General features: G+C 40.1%; 1 protein-coding gene across 5 annotated transcripts in view; it reads right to left on the bottom strand.

Moving 5' to 3' along the window:
* Nucleotides 1-21,937, bottom strand: part of RNASEH2B (ribonuclease H2 subunit B) — a 55,485-nt gene extending 33,548 nt beyond the window's left edge. Inside the window, exon 1 of one of the 5 annotated variants that reach the window (XM_081045929.1) lies at nucleotides 21,560-21,937. In XM_081045929.1, coding sequence (XP_080902055.1) covers nucleotides 21,560-21,623 — 64 coding nt within the window. In that variant the 5' untranslated portion in view covers nucleotides 21,624-21,937. Of the gene's footprint in view, nucleotides 1-12,332; nucleotides 12,614-21,239; nucleotides 21,539-21,559 lie in introns of those variants that run through there. The other 4 variants (XM_081045930.1, XM_081045932.1, XM_081045931.1 and 1 more) reach the window with 4 other exon arrangements.
* Nucleotides 21,938-22,644: the final 707 nt, after the last annotated feature.

Below are 22,644 nucleotides of genomic sequence, written 5' to 3'. Positions count from 1 at the left end.
ATCTCTTTAAAGATCACTGACTAAACAAAAATAACAATGATTCAGTGCAGGATTTATAACACATGTATAAATACAATGTATGACAACGATAGCACAAAGGCCAGGAGTGGAGAAATAAACGCATACCATTGTAAGTTTCACGTTACACTATGCGAAGTGGTGTAATATCACTTGATGATAGAGGTGATCGTTTAAATATGTGTACACTATACCCTACAGCAGCCACTAAAATTACAAAACAAAAAATGCTGTCACTAATAATACAACAAACGAGATGAAATAGAATCATAAAAAAAGTGTGTAACCCAGAAGAAGGCAGAAAGGGGGTAAGAAATACAAAGAACCAATGAGACAAATAGAAAACAACCAGCGAGATGACAGACTCAAACCTAATCATGTCAACAAGCACATTCAATGTAAATAGTCTGTACACCCCAATTAAAAGGCAGAAATTAAACTGTCAGATTGGATTTAAAAAGTAAGATAAAACCACATTCTGCCTATAAAACACACATTACATAGAAAGACACAAGCAGATTAAAAAATAAAAGAATAAGATAAAGTGTACTTATGCTAACACTAATTAAAAGAAAGATGAAATGGCTCTGTTAATAACAAACAAGGATTATTAACAAGCATAAAGTGGGTCATTTCATAATGACAGACGGCTCAAGAAATAATCCTAAATATTTATGCTCACAAATACAGAGCTTCAAGATGTACAAGGTGAAAACTGATAGAACCCTCTGCCCCATCTCTAATCCCTGGCACCCACTAATCTATTTTCCGTCTCTATAATTTTGTCATTTTGAGAATGTCAAATAAATGAACCATACGGATTCAATTTTATGACTCTCTTAAGACTTTCGTGTCTGCAACTTATAAAAACATAAAGGATAAAGTTTAGCACAGTTAAAAGGTTTTACAAAAGACTAAAACAGGTTATGGTTTTCTCCCCTTTCCCCCCTGGCTGTTTCTCACTTTTCCAGCATCACAAATCTTCATCATTCAAGACACAGAAAAGGTGTCCTCTCTCTTTTTCCACAATACACCCTTTATTTTATTTCAGAACTACAGCATCTCTTTCACCTTTAAGTTGGTAAGTTATTGATTTTTTATTTCCTTTTTTCTTCAGTAGAAAACTTTGGTTCTAGTGATCCTTGCCAGTTCTTCAGCATTCCCATTCCTCCAGACCTTAAAATAATTAAAATTTACAAATACCAAAAGTCTAAAAAAATATTTTTAATAACTCTGCAAGGAAAGTAGTGTTTCCATTTTTTCCCCGGAAGAGCAGTAAGTCCAGAGGATTAGCTATAGCCTAAAATGTCAAATTATAAGAACTTTGGAATTACTAAGTACAAATAAATACTGAATTAATGTGTTCTGCTGCAAATGCCAGTGTTCTCTGAAATATGCTTTGAGATACAGTAGTATAGACAACACTGAAATGTCTAGTTAGTGAAAGAAGTTATCTTTCTCACACCGTGCCAACAAAAGAACTTGCTATGAGACTGAATCTTTCAACATAGAATTCCAAGTGAGAGGCTGTACTCAGGTTGTTTTCCCCTCTCTTTAACTACTGAATGCATTTTAATCTCTCCTGGCCAGTTTATTGATTTATTAACTACTTTAGCAAAAAAAGATAGAGCACCTACTCAGGGAGTGCTTTTGGATGTCCATGGTAGAGGCAGATATTGAATCAAATAATCACACAAATGTAGACTGCAAATGTAACAACTGCTATTAAGAAAATACATGGAATACGAGACCTTATGACAGAGGATATAAAATAGATGAGGAGGTATGCGAAGGCTCCCTATGCCTAGCACTGGTTAAGTTCTTTGCTTGGATGGTTAAGGAGTCAAATGAATTATCTACTCGTTTCACCAGTTAAATCTTTTGTTGGCTCCTGGGTCAAACCCAATTCACAGAAGGGTTTTGTTTGATATGCACATTTTTTTTAGAAATTATTTAGAAATTAGAAATAGGTGCCAATATTGGAAATCATGTGATTTTACAGAGTTCAGACTGCAAAGATATTTCCCTAAATATGAAAAACAATTAGGTAAACATTTTGCCTTGCACAATAAAAAAACCTGGCAACAACAAACTCACTTTATCAGACGGTAACTACCAGTCTCTGGTTGCCCTTAGTCCTCCACTACAGTAAGCTGTACACTCATCTCATTGTTGGATGATTGTCAAATGCCATGTCTGTCCTAATTAAACTGACTTCTCAGTTGATAGATTCTATGTATGCATAGCACAGCAGGACCTAGCAAATATCAGGTGTTAAATAACCATTTGGTAATAAACACCACTGTCTTATTGAATCATTTTTATATTACCAATTTTCTCTCACCAATTCAGGCACTATTCTTGGCACTGAGGATACAGCTGTGAATGAAACAAAGCCCCTGCTCTCACAGAAAGACAACACTCAATGCATCCCTTTGTCATCTCCTGTCTACTTCTTCTCCACTCTAGTCCATCAATCCCCATGCTCTGCCCACACCTCATCCACTCCTACATGGCAGGGAATAAGTCACAGATCTGCCAGAACCTGGAAGTCCTGGGTCCAAAACTAGGCTGTCCAACACAAAAAAAATGCATTCCCCAAATGAAAGCCACATGTGTAATTTAAAATTTTCTAGGAGCCACATTACAGATAGGTCAAGTAAAGTTCAATGATAAATTTCTTAACCCAATAATCTAAAATATTTCTATTTCAACACGTAAAAAAATTTCATATGAAATGTGTTAGCACAATGTTAGCTGTAGGTTTGTCAGATGCCTTTTATCAGGTTGAGAAAGTTCCCTATACTTGTTCCTCTGTGTGTGTGTGTGTGTGTGTGTGTGTGTGTGTGTGTGTGTGTATGATGAAAGAGTATTAGATTTTTCTCAAATGTTTTTCTGTGACTAATGAGATGATTATGTGGTTTGGGCCTTTATTTTATTAAAATGATATAATTACATTGATTGATTTTGGTATGTTGAACCAACCTTGCATTCCTAGAATAAATCCTAGAATAAAACTTGGTCATGGTGTATAATCCTTTTTACATACTCCTGGATTTGGTTTGCAAGTTTTTGAGGATTTTTGTATCTACCTTCATAGGGATATTGGTCTGTAGTTTTCTTTTCTTATGTCTTTGGTTTGGGGATGAGGGTAATACTAGCCTCATATAATGAGTTGGGAAGTGTTTTCTCTTTTTCCATTACTTAGGAAATTTTGTAAAGGACTGGTACTAACTTGTTCAATACTTAGTAGAATTAACCAGTGAAGCTATCTGGGATTGGGCTTTTTTCTATGGAAAGGTTTTAATTTGCTAACGTAATCTGTTTACTTGCTATAGGTCTATTCAGAATGTCTATTTCTTCTTGGATCAGTTTTGGTAATTTATGTCTTTCTAGGAATTTGTCCATTTCATCAGTTATCTATTCAGTTGGTATACAGTTGTTCACAGTATTCCTTTCTGATCCTCTTAATTCTGCATGATTAGTAGCAATGACTCCTTTCTCTTTCCTGATTTTAGTAATTTGAGTCTTTTCTCTTTCATTTGTAGGCTAGCTAAAGATTTGTCAATTTAGTTGATCTTTTCAAGAGGGCAACTTTAGTTTCATTGATTTTTCTCTCTGCTGTTTTTCTATTCTCTATTTTGTTTACTTCTGCTCTAATCTTTATTTTTTTCCTTCCACTTTCTTTAGGTTTGTTTGATTTGTTCTTCTTTTTCTAAAAGTTTCTTAAGGTGGAGAATATGTTAGTGATTTGAGGTCTTTCTTCTTTTGTAATATAGGTATGTATAGCTGTGTATGTTGCTCTAAACACTGCTTCACCTGTATCCATTTTTGATATATTGTATACCATTTTCATTCATTTCAAAGTATTTTCTAGTTTCCCTTGTAACTTCTTTTATCCATTGGTTATTAGGAGTGTATTGTTTAATTTTCACATTAACTCTCCAAATATCTTCCTATTATTGGCTTCTATTTTTATTTCACTATTTTTGGACAGCATAGTTTGTATAACTTCAATACTTTCAAATTTAATGAGGTTTGTTTTATGGCTTAAAATATGATTTGATCTGGAGAATGTTTCATGTTCACTTGAGAAGAATGTGTAGTCCACTGTTGTGGAGTGGAGTGTTCTATCGATGTCTCTTAGGTCTCGTTAGTTTAATATGGTGGTCAAATTTTCTATTTCCGTGATGCTCTCCCTCCTAATTGTTTCATCCATATTAAAAATGGGTTATTAAAATCTCCCACTATAATTGTTCAAGTGTCTATAACTCCTTTGAATTCCGTCAGGTTTTGATTCATGTATATTTGGACTCTGTCATTAGGTATACAAGATCTGACAATTAAGGTTGCACTTATTGCAACAGTGTTGCTAACCTTTTTTGATATTAGAGGGATTATTTATTATGAATTTGTACCAACTGGATAAATAGTTAACCAAGTTTACTGTTTGGAAGCATGAAATGACTGCATGAAAAAGTTAGAAGACCTGAACTTTTTAGCAACAATGTATCACGACCATGCACCAGCTCCCATGGCGCTGTCAGTGAGGGAGTTTTTAGCCAGTGAACAAATAACTGTATTGGAGGAACATCCTCCCTACTCACTTGATCTGCCCCCCCCCATGACTTCTTTCTTTACCCCAAGATAAAGGAAATATTGGAAGGAAGACATTTTTGACATTCAGGACATAAAGGGTAATGCAAAGACAGCTCTGATGGCCATTCCAGAAAGAGTCCCAAAATTGCTTTGAAGGGTGGACTAGGCGCTGGTGTCAGTGCATAGCTTCCCAGGGGGAGTACTTTGAAGATGACCATAGTGATATTCAGCAGTGAGATATGTAGCACTTTTTCCTATGTTGAGTTCGCGAACTTAATTGTCCAACCTCATATTTACATGTTTATAACTGTTATATCTTCCTAATAAACTGTTGAGATGTTATCATTGTAAAATATCTTTTTTGTGTGTATCCTGTAACAATTTTTGCTTAAAGTCTATTTCAGCTGGTATTAGCCATGTCAGCTCTCCTTAAATTACTGTTTGCATAGTGTATCTTTTTCCATTTGTTTATTTTCAACCTATTTGTGTCTTTGATCTTCAAGTATCTGTCTTATAGACAGCATATAGTAGGATCATGTTTTTCCACCCTGCCTTTTAATAGGAATGTTTAATGTATTTACATTTAATGTAATTACTGATAATGTAGGATATACATCTGTCATTTAACAATTTGTTTTCTATATGTCATATGTTTTTGTTCCTCTATTCCTCTATTATTGCCTTGTTTTGTATTTAAAAAGATATTATCTATTGTACTATTTTAATTCCCTTGTTGTTTCTTTGACTCTATTTTGGGGGTAGTTATTTTCTTTGTTGTTGCCTGGGAATTAAAATTAGCATCTTAATATACAATGATTTAGTTCAGATTAATGCTAACTTGAAAATTTCAATAGTGTATAGAAACTTACCTGACCTATATTCTTCCTCATCTCCCTTTGTGCTATTATTATATAAATTACATCTTTATATGAGTCCATTAACAGTTTTATAATTATTGCATTGTGAAGTGGTATTTTAAATCAAATCGGAGAAAAGAGTTACAAACAAAAATACATTGTAGTCTTTCTTATATTTATTTATGTATTATCTTTACCAGTGCTCTGTCTTCATGTGGATACAAGTTACCATCTAGTGTCTCTTCCTTTTTACTGAAGGACTCCCTTTATGATTTTGGAGGGAGAGAGGGGCGACTTATGTCTCCTAGGGATGAATTCTCTCATGTTTCTTAATCTGAGAATGTCTTAGTTTCTCCATCAGTTTTGAAGGATAGTTCGTCATATGTAGAATCCTTGTTTGAGTGTGTTTTACTTTAAGCATCTTGAATATATCATACCACTAACTTGTGGCCTCTATGGTTTCAAATGAGAAGGCAGCTGCTCATCTTACTGAGGATCCTTTACTTTATAAGTCATTTTTAAAAAGACTTTTATTAAAAATATAGCTAACATCCAATATTATATGAATTTCAGGGGGTACACCATAGTTATTCAACATTTATATACCTAAAGAAGTGATCTCCATAAGTCCAGCACCCATCTGATACCACACTATCGCAATATTATTGACTATATTCCCTCTGCTGCATATTACATCCCCATGACTTATTTGTTTTATACCTGGAAACTGGACCTTTATTCCCCTTCCCTTTTTAAATTTTTAATTACACTTGACATTCAGTATTATTTTATATTAATTTCAGTTGCATGGCATAGTTGTTAGACATTTATATAAGTGATCCCTCCAATTAGTCTAGTACCCACTCTGCACTATATATAGTTATTGCCATATTACTGGCTATATTCCTTATATAATTTACATCCCTATGACTATTTTGTAACTACCAATTTGTACATTTTAATCCCTCCACCTTTTTCACCCTGCCCCCAATCCCCTTCCATCTATCACCCCAACAAATCTAATACCCATCTGATACCATACATGGTTATGACAATATTATTCATTGTATGCCTTATGCTGTACCCTACATCCCCATGACTAGTTCGTAACAACAAATTTATACTTCTTAATCCCTTCCCTTTTGTTCACCCACCCACTGGCAACCCCCTTCCCATCTGGCAACCATCAAAATGTTCTCTGTATCTATGAGTTTGTTTCTGTTTTGTTTGTTTGTTTTGTTCTTTAGATTCCACATAAGAGAAATCACATTGCATCTGTCTTTCTCTGTCTGACACTCCACTCAGCACAATAACCTCCAGGGCCATCCATGCCACCACAGATGGCAAGAACCCATTCCCTTCCATTGCTAAGCAATATTCCATTGAATATACGTACCACCTCCTCTTTATCCATTCTTCCATCCACAGACACCAGACTGCTTCCATATCTTGGTCATTGTAAACAATGCTGCAATTAACAGCATTCACGTGGGGGAATTCACATGTCCCCTCGAAGTAGTATTTTGGGTTTCTTTGAATAAATAACCAGAAGTGGGATTATTGGATCCTTCTTTGTTTCTTGTTATAGTCTGTTTTAAAGTCTATTTTATCTGGTATAAGTATGTATATCACAGCTTTTTTTGTTGTTTTTTTTTTCATTACCATTTTCATGAAATATCTTTTCCCATCCCTTTACTTTCCATCTGTGTATGTGTCTTTCAATCTGAAGTCATTCTTTTGTAGGCAGCATATATAAGGGTCTTGTTTACTTCTCCATTCAGCCACCCTGTTTTTGATTGGAGCATTTAATCCATTTACATCCAAAGTAAATGTTGATAGATAAGTACTATTGCCATTGTATTATTCATAATTTAGTTGTCTCCCCCAATCTTAAAAAAGTCCCTTTAACATTCCTTACTGGAATAGTGGTGATGAACTCCTTTAGTTTTTTGTTGTTTGGGAAGTACTTTATTTGTCATTTGATTTTAAATGATAACCTTGCTGGGTAGAGTACCCTTGGTTGTAATGTATGTCCTTGTTTTTCATCATGTGAAATATTTTGTGCCACTCTCTTCTGGCTTGCAAAGTTTCTGCTGAGAAATCAGCTGACAGTCTTATGGGAGCTCCATTGTAGGTAACTAATGGCTTTTCTCTTGTTGCTTTTAGGATTCTCTGTCTTTAACACTTGCCATTCTAATTATAATGTGTCTTGGTGTGGGCCTGTTTGAGTTCATCTTGTTTGGGACCCTCTATGCTTCCTGTACTTGTATGTTTATTTCCTTTGCCAGGTTAGGAAAGTGTTCAGTCATTTTTCTTCAGATAGGTTCTCAATCCCTTGCTTTCTCTCTTCTCCTTTTGGTACTCCTATGACGTGAATGTTGTTATGCTTGATGTTGTCCCAAAGGTCTCATAAACTGTCATATTTTGAGGGGATTCTTTTTTCTTTTTGCTGTTCCAATTGGGTATTTTCTGCTATCTTGTCTTCCAAATTGCTGATCTGATCTCTGTTTCATCTAGTCTGCTGGTAATTCCTTCTAGTGCATTCTTCATTTCAGTTATTGTAGTCTTCACTTCTGACTGGTTCTTTTTTTATGGTTTCTATGTCCCTTTTTAATGTTTCCTATCTCTTTGTTGAAATTCTCACTAAGTTTCTTGAGCATCCTTATAATCATTGTTTTGAACTCTGTCTCTAGTAGGTTGCTTGCCTCCATTTTGTTTAGTTCTTTCTCGGGATTTTTCTATTGTTTCAATGGGAGGCATTTCTTTGTTTCCTCCTTTTGCTGCCTCCCTGTGTTTGTTTCTACATATTAGGTAGATGTGCTATGTCTCCGAGTCTTGACCATGCAGTAGATGCCCTGTGGGGCCCAGTGGCACAGTCTCTCTGGTCACCTGCTCTGGGTGCTCCAGGAGTGTCCCTTGGGTGGGTTGTTGTGTCCTTCTCTTCTAGTTGAGCCTTGATTGTTACTGACATGTCAGTGGGTGCGATTGACTCTCAGGCTGATTGGCTGTAGGGTTTGGCCAGGTCCATAGCCTATGGTCTGCTGTGTGAAAGGCTTACCCCACTGAGTGGGATTCACCCCACCAGGCTGTGGTGCCTGTTGATACCGCCCTTTGTGTGTGCCGCTTGTGGGTCTAATTGGGCATGTTCTTCTGTAGTCTGAAGCCAACCTCCAAGTATGTTGGTTCTGGGGCCACTTGAGAGAGGCTCTGGTGCTGGCCCAGGTCACCCACTGCCTGTGAGTGGCTGGGGACTACCTGATAGGAGCTACAAAATGATCTGTGGTTGTTTGCTGCCTGTGTTAAACTTGGAGACATGGAGGCCATGCTGCAAACCTAGGACAGCTACCACCAGTACTGGGCCTGGGGTAACTTCGCAAAAAGGCAGGACACCCAGAGGCCTGCTGCTATCTGCTGGCTCCCATAAGGTTCAGACCCTGATAAAGCCTTGGGCAGTACGTGAATTGGATAAGGCAGGGTCTTGGGGAGTCACTAGAGTTGGAAGAATTGTGGTCACCAGGTTAATGTAAATTCTGGTTTGGTGCCAGTACTGAGCCTGGAGCTACTCAGCAAAATTCTCAGAGCACATTGAGGCCAGTCACCACCCACCTTGAGCCCCAGGATTCCAAAAGATTTCCAAGAAAGAGTGCAATTCGTGCAGGGCTGGCTACTCTCAGAGAAAGTGCCTCCAGTATTGAGGGAGTTGGGTGGAGTGGGGTCCCAATGAGTCAACAGGATGGAGCAAGCACTCAACCGAACAATCAGATTCAGAATTGATCTGTTGGTAGGGGGAGGGCTGAACACAGGAAAGATGGCACCCACTTGACAGCTACATATAAGGTCCCCACACAATGAAAATGGTGACTACCATCCAGTCCTCACTTCCAAAGACACACAGCTCAGTCTGACCCCTGTATGCCTCTGATGCCCTGCGAGTCACTGTCCCTCCATTGGAGCCCAAGATGAGTTCCTACAAAGGAGTGGGTCTGTGCATGGGCCATTTAAAGGATGTCTGGGTTTCTAGCAGCCTTCTGTCCCCTGGATGGTCGGAATCCCCACTGTTTTTCACATCCAGATGTTGTTGCAGCTCCCCTTCCTGGTACCAGTATTCCAGGCTAGGAAACCTGGTGTGGGGGGCTGGGGTCCTTTGCTCCTCCAGGGGTACCCTTAACAGCCGAGATATCCTTCCTGATTCTCAAGCACCACACGGAGATTTGGGGCGTGTTCCGTGTCTCTGCCCCTCATCACAGTCTCAACGTGGATTCTTCTTTATATTTTTAGTCATAAGACTTCTGTTCAGCTAGCTTCAGATGGTTCTACAGGTTGATTGTTCTACAATTTAGTTATAATTTTAATGGGTTCACAGAAGGATGCAGGCACAGTGTTTATCTACTCAGCCATCTTAGGTCTCCTCCTAGATAGGTCATTTTCTATTGCTGGTTTCAAGATTCTCTCCCTTGTCTTTATCTTTTGATAGTTTGACTATGATGTGTGTAGTGTGCAGGCATGGATCTTCTTTAGTTTATCTACTTGGAGTTTGTTGAGCTTCTTAATGTCTTTCATCAAATTTGGGAAATATTTGGCTATTAATTCTTCAAATATTCCTTTTGTCCTGTTCTTCTCCTTTTGGGAATCCCATTATACATATGCTATTATGCTTGATGGTTTACTACAGGTCTGTGAAACTGTGTTCAGTTTTCTTAATTCTTTCTATTCCTCAGGCTAGATAATCTCAATTCATCTATCTTCAGGTTTACTGCTTTTTCCTCTCTTAGCTCAGATTTGCTATTTGAACCTGATAGGGAATTTTTCATTTTAGGTATTGTCTCCCAACATTTGCTGAGGTGTTCTGCTTGTGTGTTGGGGCATGCCTTCAACACTCAAGCACTTTAAACTTCTACCTTAGTATTTAATCACTGATTACCTAGGGCCTCAAAGTCAGTCAGAGGCGAGAGATTAAGGCCCTCTCTTTCCTGAGCATGTACACAGCCCTGCATAGGTGCACAACCTTCTCATTCCCTCAGAATATGTCAGAGCTCTTTAAAGGCCTTTATGGATATCTTATTCCCATAAGTTCAAGTTTTTGGCCAGGTTATTTGCCCAACTGGTATTGTACCCTCAGCAGCTGATATGTTAAACAAGTGCCTCTGATTGTTTTTAACCAAGGCCCTGGGGATACTGCTTTTTCCACAGAGCAAGTTCTGAGCTCCAATCAGGGCGAAGTGATAACAATGCCCTGCAAATGGGGCTTTTCAAGGGAGCTGCAAGACAGGTCAAATAGGGACAGTGTTCCGGGAATGGGACTTTTTGAGGAGCTCTAAAAAAGGACTGCCCTGTCCAGTGGTTGCAAGGCAGCTGGATTTTACAAGTACCATGTTTGAAAGACTGCTGGTTTTCAAGGTTACTGCAGACCTGAATAGAGGGAGATGGGAGCAGTTCAAGTTACAATGCCACAAATCCTGTTTAATGCGATTCAGCAGTTTTTCTTGAATAAACACTCCTCAAATTGTTGGAAGCTTTTGGCTAATTTCAAGAGTTCTGAAAAAGTTGATTTTGGCCATCTTTGTCAATGTTTTCATTGCTTTTATGGAAGAATGCATTTACCCCCACCATATTTTGAAGTCTTAGTATGAAAACAACAACAACAACAACCTCATATTGCTATAATACTTCTAATAAAGTCCTTAATCTACACCTGTCCTTAGGCATACAAAATTACCGGTGACTATAAATTAAAGGCCTATCAAAGTTAAAGAGTTTTTTATTTTCACTTAAATTTGGAAAACCCTGGGTCATCCCATCGGTTAGTTTCTCACCCACCAGACTTGGAAGCTCCATCTTTTTTCTAACTTTTACCTTCAGCTAGCACAGCTGAAGGACAGCTAAATTAATTAAGGAAGAAAAAAATCTGCTTTTAGAATGGGAAAGAATCAGACAAAAGAGAGAGTGGGAGTGTGGAGAAGGGTTTTCCTCCATAAATCTATTTTGATCTACTTCTTTGATAATATCAACAAGATCTGGAGTCAGACAGGTGCAAATCCAATCCAAGATCGTCTTCTTAATCAGCAGTATGACCTTGAGCAAGACATTCAACTTCTCTGTGCCTCAGTTGTTTCATTTATAAAAATAGGCATAACAATTATTTTACAGCTTTTTGTTAGGCTTAAATATAATATACGTGAAAATGCCCAGAATATGTAATAAGCACTCAGTTAAAAATCAGCTTACTTTCTCTCAACTACACAGAAACATTAAGAGTATGTAGAGAACAATGGTATCAAAAATTTCAAGAAATACATAAAGGCCTAACAATCAGCTTTTCAAGAAGATATAAATTAGGAGCAATGTATCTTTTTAAAAAAGCCAGAGCACAATGCATTTTATGAGCATTAAGGTAACATGTAGTAAAGTACCCAGCAGAGCTTCTAGCACATGCAATACACTGAATAAATACTATATGAATGTGTTATTTGATTTTAGAAAAAGCTTATTAAGACATGGTAAAAGGAAGTTTTGATACTTAAAGAACTGAACATCATTTATCTAGAAAATTTATTAATGTGAAACACCTTTTCTAAAGTTATGCTGAATAAAATAAGGCTTCACATTATATTTTTTAAAGAGTAAGTTTTACACTTTCTTTTTTATTTTTTTAATGTTTTCTCTTACATAACCAATGACATAAGCCATGCTGGCTAAAAGAGTGTTTTTACAAAAACAGAAAAAATTCAGACAAATCAGAAGCAGGTACTCAGTCTTTGTGGCCATGTCAGATTCAATAATATCTTAAATTTCCCAATTATCTCAAGCCCTGCCCCTCTAGTTTCTTATGTCAAACCAATTCCATAGCAGTTTACTTACATTTAGTCTCTGTGTTCTCTGTAAAGATTCAATTTTATGTCCCACTGGTCACCATTAACTCTAGCAGTAAATCTTCCATCTGTTTATCATCCTGCTCTAAAAACCTCATCAAAAAGAAACTGATAACTATTTTCCTGACATTTGAACTTAAGAAACAACCGTGTCCAATAAATGTAAAACAACAAACAATATCTAATACGTATCAGGCTTTTCCTATATACCAGGCAATGTCTTTTATATAAATTATATGATATAATTCTCATAATATCTCAATGAGGTAGGGGGACTATTTTAATTCTCACTTTTTATGGATGAGAAACTTGTCCAAAGTTAAAAAAATCTGCCCAAGGTCACAGAGCTATTCAACTATATAAATAGCCAAGATTTAAACTCAAGCCACCCACATTTTAAACTATGACATTTCAGATAAAATCTTAATCTCAAGTCTCACCCTTCTTAACTCAGAAAACAAACTGCAGCTCTAAAGCACAATAACTCTTGGTATGACTGTTCTCCTATGACACAAACATCTCAGACTCATCTGTCCCCCTTGTTGTCTTCCTCAGCCTCCAGGAGTTGTCATCTAATCGGCTGCCCCCTCTCCAATCCAGCCAGTGCCCCACACTACCAGGGATGCAGCAGGATGAAGAGGAAGGAGGGGGGTACTAGAGAAAGAAAGAAAAAGGCAGGATCAAAAAATAAGGAAGGCTGAGAGAAATTTGTTGTGGGATACGAGAAACATCTAGTGATAAAAACTGATAAAGTCAAGTCTGACCAATGACAAGAAAACTTCCTATTAGAGATTACAATATCCTAATCATCGCTGCATACACCCCCCCAAGTTATCTGTGACATTTTAATGCTTAAAAATTAGGGAACATAGCATGTATCAATACATATACTTAATCATTATAATTTTAAAAATTTAGTCTGAAAAATATTGTACAAGCCAAAATGGAATATTATTTTTCATCTACAGACTGTATAGTATGGGTTGTTCTACACTTGATATGAAGTTATGTATCAACCATTTCTTAAAGTTGGCAGCTTTTTCTCATCTCGCTCTTAATTAAGACAAGTTTCTTCATATCATATAAAATTTAAAGACATGAGACCAGAGAGAGAGAACCACCTTTTTGTCAAGTGTTCTTATGACCTAAGCAATGGGCATTTGTTCACAGCCCTGTTGATTTTTGGCACATAGCAGATAAGCTCTAAAAACATACCTGCTATTACATTGAGAAGGAAGAACAGACACCAAAGCACCATTCATTTTATTTTTAAATACCGTAGCAAGGCTACTCGAGTTTCATAAGAAAATCTAACGGGGGAAAAAAATGATGAGAATATCACTCTCGTGCTCTGCGTCCTAAATAGGTCCCAGTTCACTTTCTTCAGCCATCATCCATTAAAATATGCTCAGAACACCTGGATCCCTTCTGCCTGATTTTCTGAGATACCTCCTTGGAACCACTTTGCTAGGACTCAAATATACTACATGTAAGACAAAGCAGCATAATGTTCAAGTTGCTTTCTGCTTCCAAAAACGCTAATTCCAGTAATAACGCTATGCCTTCCCTTCCCATGATGTTAGCATGGCCATCAAAGAGGTCTGGGTCGTTTTCCTGACTTCTAAACTCTTAGCCTCCTCAAACATTACAGGAGGCAAACCAAGAAAGCTAGAGAAAGGCACGAATGAGGAAAATAATTCCCCAGTAATAGGTTCCTCTAAGAGTTCTCTGTTTATTTGGAAGCTTTGAAGATAAAATAAAAACTGGCCTTAACCAAAACTATAGAAGATAAAATCTCCGTTCTTCCACGGCTGCCCCTATCAACTGCCCTGTTTCTAGGAATGCGTGCGCCCTAAAGAACTGATGAAAAACTTCAGGTTTGAAGCAAACTCAGAGCCACAAAGACCAACAACACATAGATGGTGCTAAGGCCTAGCAGGAAAATTCTGGATGGGTAGAAAGGACAGACCTGACCGGAAGGTCCAGTAACAACGAGGGCTGGCTCCAGGAAGGGAATGTCCAGTGACACAACAGAGGGATCCCCAGTCCTTCCTGGTCCTTCCACCTCTTCAACAGTCATTCAGTCAAGCAGAGTGGCCTTTGGCACATAGCAGGGGTCCTGGAGGACAGCAGAGCTGGCAGTCTGTGCCACTTAATTCCTATAGAGTGTTGGGCAGATTATTTGACTTCCCTGAGTCTTGTAGAATGGTGATAATGAATCTTGCCTTGACTACTTCCCAGGTCATTGTGAGGGTCAAATATAATAACACACATCAAAGTGTATTAAAACTAGAACTAAGATCAGGGCAGCTTCTCCCAGCAAACACCAGGAGAGCTGAGACTTGGGTGCAGTGTGCAGACTGTTGTCCACTAAGAGGAGGAAATTAACTCTCAGGGATGGAAGACACCCTGGACCCTCTGATGTTCCGGATGTGCCATGTCCTCCACCAGCCCACCACTCCTCGCCCCAACACCCAGCCAGCCCGTCCTAGGAATACATGAATCCATTAGGGGGTTAAGGGTTAAGTCAGGTTTTGTAACACACAACCCGGATGCATTGGCCCTCCGCACTAAAGAAATAGTACACAGACGGATGGTCCACTCAAACTGGCATCCTACTTATTGGCAAGCACACCAAGGGATGTTTTCAGGAGGCCATGGCTGTCCTAAAACATCCCACCTCAAGTAGCTTTCAAAACATCCTGCCTTGCCAGCGTGTCCATATTGCTCCAGGAATTTATCTTCATCTCTCTTGTATCTATTTATGTGCTCAGTCTTTATCTACTCTTACATATAATCCATTCTAATTATGTAGTCTACTCTGTGAAAGCGGTACTTATTTGGTGTATTTATTATAAATAAACTCGTAATAACCTTCAATGCTCAAAGTGGGACTTACAAATTCTCTTTGTCAACTTTGTTCATATCATATGGCTGTGTAAGTTTCTATCTTTATCAAAATTAAGAGAAAAAAATATCAGTCCCCTAGCTCTCCAAATCAATTTAACTATCTTCTCTAATTCTGTGATCAAGTACAAGGAATAAAACCATACATCATTCTTGTATAACTCCAATATCCCTGAGTATTTTACTGAATGTTACAGTAAATAAGTAGAAAGTGTAAATGGCAAAATAGAGGCAGAAATGAAAAATGAGAAAAATTTAAGAACACTGAATTCATTCTGTGATACATACAACATAAAAAGACTGGAAAGAAATATTTCCAAAATTGTTATTTCTGGGTAGTAGGATGATGGACAAATTCTTTTCTTCTTTACATTTTTCTGCATTACTAAAATTTCTTTACTGGGTATGTATTACTATTCTAATTTTAAAAGTTACTAAAAAAAAATACATGGAGAAAAATGTGTAAAGGAAAAGTTAACTGGTCAAAACTGAGGAACTGATCACAGAAGAGCTTCACCAAATGCTGTTGGGACTTTAGGCCCTCACAGGAAAATCAGCTCTGGCCAATAAGACCTCAGCCAGCCTGGGTTCTATTTGTTTCAGAGGCAGATCACAAAATAGGCACCAGAACATGCGGGTCTGACCCTTGCACCAGGTAGCCATCCCATGTTAGCAGACAGACATACCTAGAAATAAAGTCACTTTTAAAGGTAGTTGAAAAATAAATACAAAGGACCTCTGAACAAAAGGCTAGAAGTCCTAAGTAGCATGCATGCTCCACTTTCAGAGGCACCGAGCAAGGTTGGGCTCTGAAGCTTAAGGCCAAGGTGCTTGTTATGAGTTTATTTATAATAAATACACCAAATAAGTATCGCTTTCACAGGGTAGACTACATAATTAAGACTACAAGAAGCTAACAGTGGCGACTCAAGGAGAATGTGCCTGGATTCTTCCCAGCTTCTGGCGTGTGTTGGGTGTTCAATACATATTTATATAAAAATGATAGTGAACTAATAATCATAATGAATGTGTAGGTGATTGCAGGGGTATCACTAATTTGTACACTAACAGGGAGAAGCTGAGAGGGAAGACTTCCTGAAGGAGGTAACATGCTGGTTTAAAGAGTAAGTAGTCATTTGGCAGGCAGAGAACATGGCGAAAAGCAAGGAGGGGTCCAGGCAGATACAAAGTCATGGGCATTCAAAAAAAGAGAAGTTGGACTGGAGCAAATGGCTTAGCTTCACAGAAACTAAAGTTGAACCGAAACTTGAAGAGAGGGTAGAATTTGGATAGGAGTGAAAGGAGAAGAAAAAGGACAACATAAGCAAAGAACGTTGCAGGAAGAAATGGAATGTGAGACATTTATTCTCTCAGTAAATGTTTATTGAATGCCTCCTGTGTCCCAAGTCCCAGGCCAAGAGCTTGGGGTGCAAAAGAGAGTTTACTTGTAACTCAAACCAACTGGACAAAAACCCCATGAGACTGGTATGGCTCTCCCCACTGTGGAGATGAGGAAATTGATATTTTACAATGAGAGCACAATTTGTCCAAGAACATAGAGCTAATCGATAGCAAAAATTTAGTGTTAGGTGTGTTTTATTATAGCCAGGCTTTAGAGAACATTGGTGAGTTGCTTGTTTCTTAACATCAGGGTTAAAGCTCAAGGAGATGAGGAAAACCCATGCAGTCCCTATTCTGCTATTCAAATAAAAAATCATGAACATTGCTTACTTTTCTTTTGTGAATTTTTTTTCTGCCCTGGAGGATAAATATGCAGGAGTCATGAGTTCTTACTTATAAACGTCCCAGGTCTTTTGGAACAATTACTAGCAGGACAAGATCAGGGTCCGGAAACAGCCTAATTACACCAACTGGCAACTGATTAAGTCCATCCACTTTAGAACGTGCTCAAATAGCAAGGGGAGCAGATCCAGTGGCCATCTGAGAAAGGTCAGTTGAGTTCCCACCAAAAAACGTTTCATAAAGACAAAGCCAGACTCTGGATTTGTGTGGAAAATGTTAAACATGCTCCGTGCTGGAAAACTCAGAGACTCCCACACTGCTGATGGTCTGCAGACGACTATTCAGTAAATGACAAATCTTCCAAGAAGCTGAACTTAATTATTCAGAGGTTGTCTAAAATCAGCACTTGAATTGGCCAGGTCTCCCCTATCCCTGGCCAAGCTAAGTGCAGGTTCCTCCCATGTGAATAAGTTCTTCTGAAAGTAAGGAAGCTTTCAGTCCACAAGGTATATACTTCTAAACACAAACAGACATACTACATGCAAACAGTTTTGACAAAGAACAAAAAGTCTGCTTAAAGTTTCCTTCTGAGATTAACCATGTGCACTTAGGTAAAGAAGGAAAAAAGTTTTGTTTTTCAGGGTCACTGAAAAGTCATTTAAGTCTATAGTAATTCTTTTGCCACATTAATTTTACTTTTTTTTTCAAACAAGTGGTATTCTTGTGGGCTTATTTAAAAGCTACAAGACTAATTAGAAATAACACTGATATAAATTTTCTCTATCATTAAATAGGAAAATTAGTTTTTCCTTTTTAGCTTAATTTTTTAATTCTTTAATTAGAACATCATTCTAAAGTTCACATTCATACAACACTTTCAAATCTATTTTGCATTCCATGTGGAGAGACAAATCTAATATCTTTGTGATTATCATGGCGCCTCACATGAAAGGCTCATTATGGTATTTGGAATGTCTAAGGTTGGCAGGCGGACTTGGGATTTTTACCTCTCAAAGAGAAACCCATCCTCTACTCCCCCACCCCACCCCAAAACTCCAAACTGGCATTAGTTATGCTAGCTGTGGGAAAATAAGTAACAAATACAAAGTTTCCTAAAATACTCTTAAACATGTATTTGCATAAAATAAAGAGGAATAATTTTATTGCAAAACTTATCTATAGTTGAAGATGCAGTCTGAAGTCCAGTTTGATCAGGAGGCTGATTAAAGGATGTTTTCAGCCAAAGTAGACCCAAATGAGTTTTTTGTTGTCTTTTTGTTTTGGTCCTGAAATCATTTCTATCCTTGCTCTTTTTACTCACACAACATTAGGGTTTCCCAATGTTTTAACATTTCCTTGGAGATGGCTAAGGAACACGGTTCAGTCACAATAACAATCAACAGTCTTCTATCTTAGACTTAGTGAATCTGTTCCCAGCTGGCCTTTCACATTAGCGTCCATTCCAACTTAGTAGAACTGACAAGCATACAAAATGTGGACTGGAGAAAAATATTACAAATACGACTTAAGCATTTACTTTTAGGGCAGCAAAGAGGGATGGAAACTTCTACCACATTCCAAAAAGTGAGGATGTTAATGGTCTCTTATAGTAACTACAATTGCAAATAAGCTAGTATTCCCAGGCCATTTTGGAGAAACAGTAAGACCATCCTAAGCTATAAGAAATGCTTACCTTGCTGAAAAGGGAGGCAGTTCTGTCTCCACCGGCCTATGAAAAAAATCAAGGCCCCCAAGCCTGACTACCTCACAAGTATCCCTGCCAAGTTCCAGCTTTTGTTTTCCTGGGATATTCGACTTTTTCAGACAAATTAAAAACGGGAGGCAAAGAGATCTAAATAGTACTTTTTAATTTACCCTTCAAGATATAACACAATGCTATGGTATATATCATAAATAACATCAATTAAATGTTGAGAGAAAAAGTGTCATCTCAAGGGTTGTGTCGCTTTTACATTTGCCTTGTGGACAAATCTCTAAAGTTCTGTTGGCCTGTTGGGTAATGGGCTCACTTTCCAGGGTAAGCTCTTCAGATTATCGGTTTTCTAAAACCGAGCACAGACTACTCCCACCAAGTACTTTAGAAAAATTTCATATAATCTTTGTTTTCTTTACTTGACTGGGCCCAACTTGACTGTAGCTACGGCGCTCACTCAGCTGAGGGTCCAGTCTCCTCGTCTCAAATGCTGACTTACTGGAGCTAATTTCCTAACAAATACATGTGCACGCCTCACACCCTGTGCTTCCATGCATTCCCCTGCCCATGTGAATTCTGGCCCCCCAAAATGAGAACTCAACCTCAAGACAGCCATTCTTATTTCCCCCCGATCCAGCTCTCAAGGGCTGTTCTCACTGCAGCGGTTCTTGGGGTTCTCGGGCCAGCGGCATCCTCATCACCTGGGAGCTTGCTAGAAATGCACATTCTCAGGCCCACGCCAGACCTACTGAATCAGAAACTCTGGGGCTGGGGCCCAGCTCGCCAGGTGCCCTATCTCCTCAAGTTTGAGATGCACTTTTGCACTGCAGTAACTATTAAACCATCACTGTACTCTCACAGCCTGCAGGTGTCACTAAACACCAGCTAGAAGAATCACTGGCGCAGAAAGCTGACGTTGTGGTACAGAGCCTGCAGGCCTGAGCCCCCAGTTCCTTCTCTCGGTTCCTTAACAGCTGCCTCAGCCTCCTCCAGTGAATGCAAAGGTCACAGTACATCTCAGTTTTGAACAGGAACTGGACTGAAATTCTTCTCACAGCAGCATAATATGCCTAGTTTCCAGGGATGCCATCAATATTTAATTATTTTGAAGGTTTTTGTGTCTAATACAACACACGTTAAGAATGAACTGTCAGCTGATTAAACAGAATAAAATAAAAAAACTTAGATTATCCTCAGTCAGTGTGTATCTGAATAATAATAATGTACTTGATCTCAAAGAATGAGAGTTCCTACCCTTAAAATTTCATAGAATTGATGTGACAAAAGTGAAAAGAAGATTTTTCTAAAGTAAAGCACACATACAGGCAGTAATTTGCTGGTTTCTGTCAAAACTCTGAATTTTGCATTAACTGTTTTACTACAAACATCTCTAGTGAGGATGTGGAGCAACAGGAATTCTCACACACTGCTGATGGGAGTGTCAATCAGAACAACCACTTTAGAAAACTGTTTGTATAGCAGTGTCTACTGAAGCTGGACATACAAGTACCTAGGACAAGCACTTCCAACCGGGGTGTGCACCCTGTGACTCTGTCTACCTTACAAGTGTAATTCATAATAGTTTCCAACTGGAAACAATCCAAATGTCCATCCACAGTAGAGGAGATAAAGATTATGGATATTCATACAATAAAATATACACAGCCATGGAAACACCAACCAACCAACTGCTACAACTAATATGGATGAATCTCACAGGCATGATGCTGAGTAAAAGAAGTTGGACACAAAAGAGCAAACACTCATCCAAACAGGCAAGAGGAATCTCTGTGACAGGTCAGCAGAGAGATGACTGGGGCTATCCAACAACCGGCATAGGAACTGACTGAAAAAGTTCTATTAACACATCTTGACCTGGAGGACCCTTACAGGTGTATATACATATGAAAAGCTCATTGAATTGTACACTTAAATGTGTACACTTCATGTATTTATACCTCTTTATGAAGGAAAAAGTGAAACATACACACAAAAATATTGACAGGCTGCCATGTAACAATCCATAAAAATCTCCATTACTGGACAACGATATCGTCATCAGCAAAAACTGCATTTGCTGAGCTAAATCCTGCAATACAGCAAATGAGGGAGGTTCCTTATTTCCAAAGTTATGCCAGCATATCAACATGTCATTCTATAAAAGGGCCAAACTTTTCTGGCTTGCACATCCTAGTCCCAACGTCGTTTTATTTTGCCACCTAACAGGGCCCAGCGTGTGGCAACCTACTGTCCATCCTCCTAAGCCCCTGTGGGCCCCAGCTGGCTGGTCAAAATCCAGGGGGAGGCGGAAAGGCCTGGCTCCCGCGCTCCTGTCATTACCTACCCGCCTGCATCTCTGGATCCCCCTGTCCTAACCCCTGCCACTATCAGCTTCCCTCCTGCCTCCCCATCCAACGCGTGTCCCAGGGCAGGGGCCTTGTTAAGACAGCGGCGTCTCCGAGGCCATTCCGGGCCTCGTGGATCCTGGCTTCCGATTCATTAGGAACCCAGACCCCGCTGCCGCCAACTTACACCCGCAGGGCAGCACCCTGCACCCGCTCTCAGCAGGCCCGGGCCGCTCCTCCAGCCGACCCCACCCACGAGGAATCCGTGCTGGGGGGGCTACTCTCGGTCCGTTTCCGCGCTTCCGGCTTTGAGTTTTGAAACCTGCAGTTGGTTGTAACGTGTGACCAGGATACGGGACAATGTGTCCCGACCGGGGGGAATCCGGTCGGGGACGCGGGGCCCGGGGGCGCGCAGAGGCGGCGCAGGCTGCGCCCGGGCCCGCGCGGGAGGTGGCCCCGCAGGGGTGCGCGCGCCCGCCGCCCGCCGCACCGGGGCGGGGTGTTTACCTGGAAGCAGGAACACGTGCTGCCGGCCGCCGGCGCCGTCCCCGCGGTCCACGCCGCCCGCCATGCCGCCCGCCTTCTCCCGGGGCCCGCGCGCGGCGCCTGGGCGCCCGGCAGCCGCCGGCCTCAGCCCTCGGAGCGCGGGCCTGGCCGGAGCCCGGCGGAAAATGGCGGGAGAAGGGTCTATTCCGGGTGGCGCGGCGCGCGGAGGGCCTGGCGGGGCCCAGCAGGCGGCCCGCGGGACGAGTTTGGTTTCGTTTCCGGAGCCAGCAGGCTGCTGCTGTTCACTTTTTAAATTTAGCGCCAGGTGGAGGCGACCCAAGTACTGGCGCCCAACCCGCTGGCAGGGGGAGGGTCGCGGCCTCTCCCCTCCGCGTCTCCGCCCGTGGGAGGTGCTCACCCGGGGCGCCGAGTGACGCTGCGCGCGGGACGGCCACCCTGGGGCGCGACGGCGGGCGGGGTCGCCTGGCCCGGGGCGCCAGGTCGCCACGCTCAGTGGCCCTCCCAGGGAGGCGGTGGCGCGGCCGAGGGACCGTCCCACACCCGAGCGGGCGAGCTGGCGAGGCCGGGCCGGCCGAGGGGAGCGGGTCCCCAGCACGGGTGACGCCCGCTACCCCCGGAGGGCACTCGCACACCCCTGGCAGAGAAGTAAAGCCTGGAGCAAGTCCCTGTTTAAGGACAACAGCTGTCATCCTTTCTGAACCCTAATGTGCTCTCAGTTTTCAATGTATCTTGATCACCTGTTGCATTCTGCGTTGCAATAAATGGCAGGCTATTGTGTGCTTTGTGATTCATAACACATGTAAGTCGTCCTGAAATTGGGCTGAGTCCTTGTCACTAAAAAGAGGTGCACAATTTGAGGCTCAAAATACGCATTTGTTATTTTGGAAAACGCTTAGTAATGAGTTAAAAATTAAGGTTTTTGAACGTGATGTTTACAAGGTTACGGACATGAAGTTTGGGGATATAAACTTTTAAAAATAAAATTTAATTGAAAAAGTGATGCTTGGTACATGTTGTTGACAAAGAAGATGATAAATATTTTGCTCATACTTTTAAAGTATGTCTTTCTCCTACCCCAGATCCCC

Source organism: Rhinolophus hipposideros, assembly GCF_964194185.1.
Source record: "Rhinolophus hipposideros genome assembly, chromosome: 4".
Lineage (NCBI taxonomy): Eukaryota > Metazoa > Chordata > Mammalia > Chiroptera > Rhinolophidae > Rhinolophus > Rhinolophus hipposideros.
The sequence above is the reverse complement of the archived record's forward strand: the minus strand, read 5'-3'. Positions and strand labels throughout refer to the sequence as shown.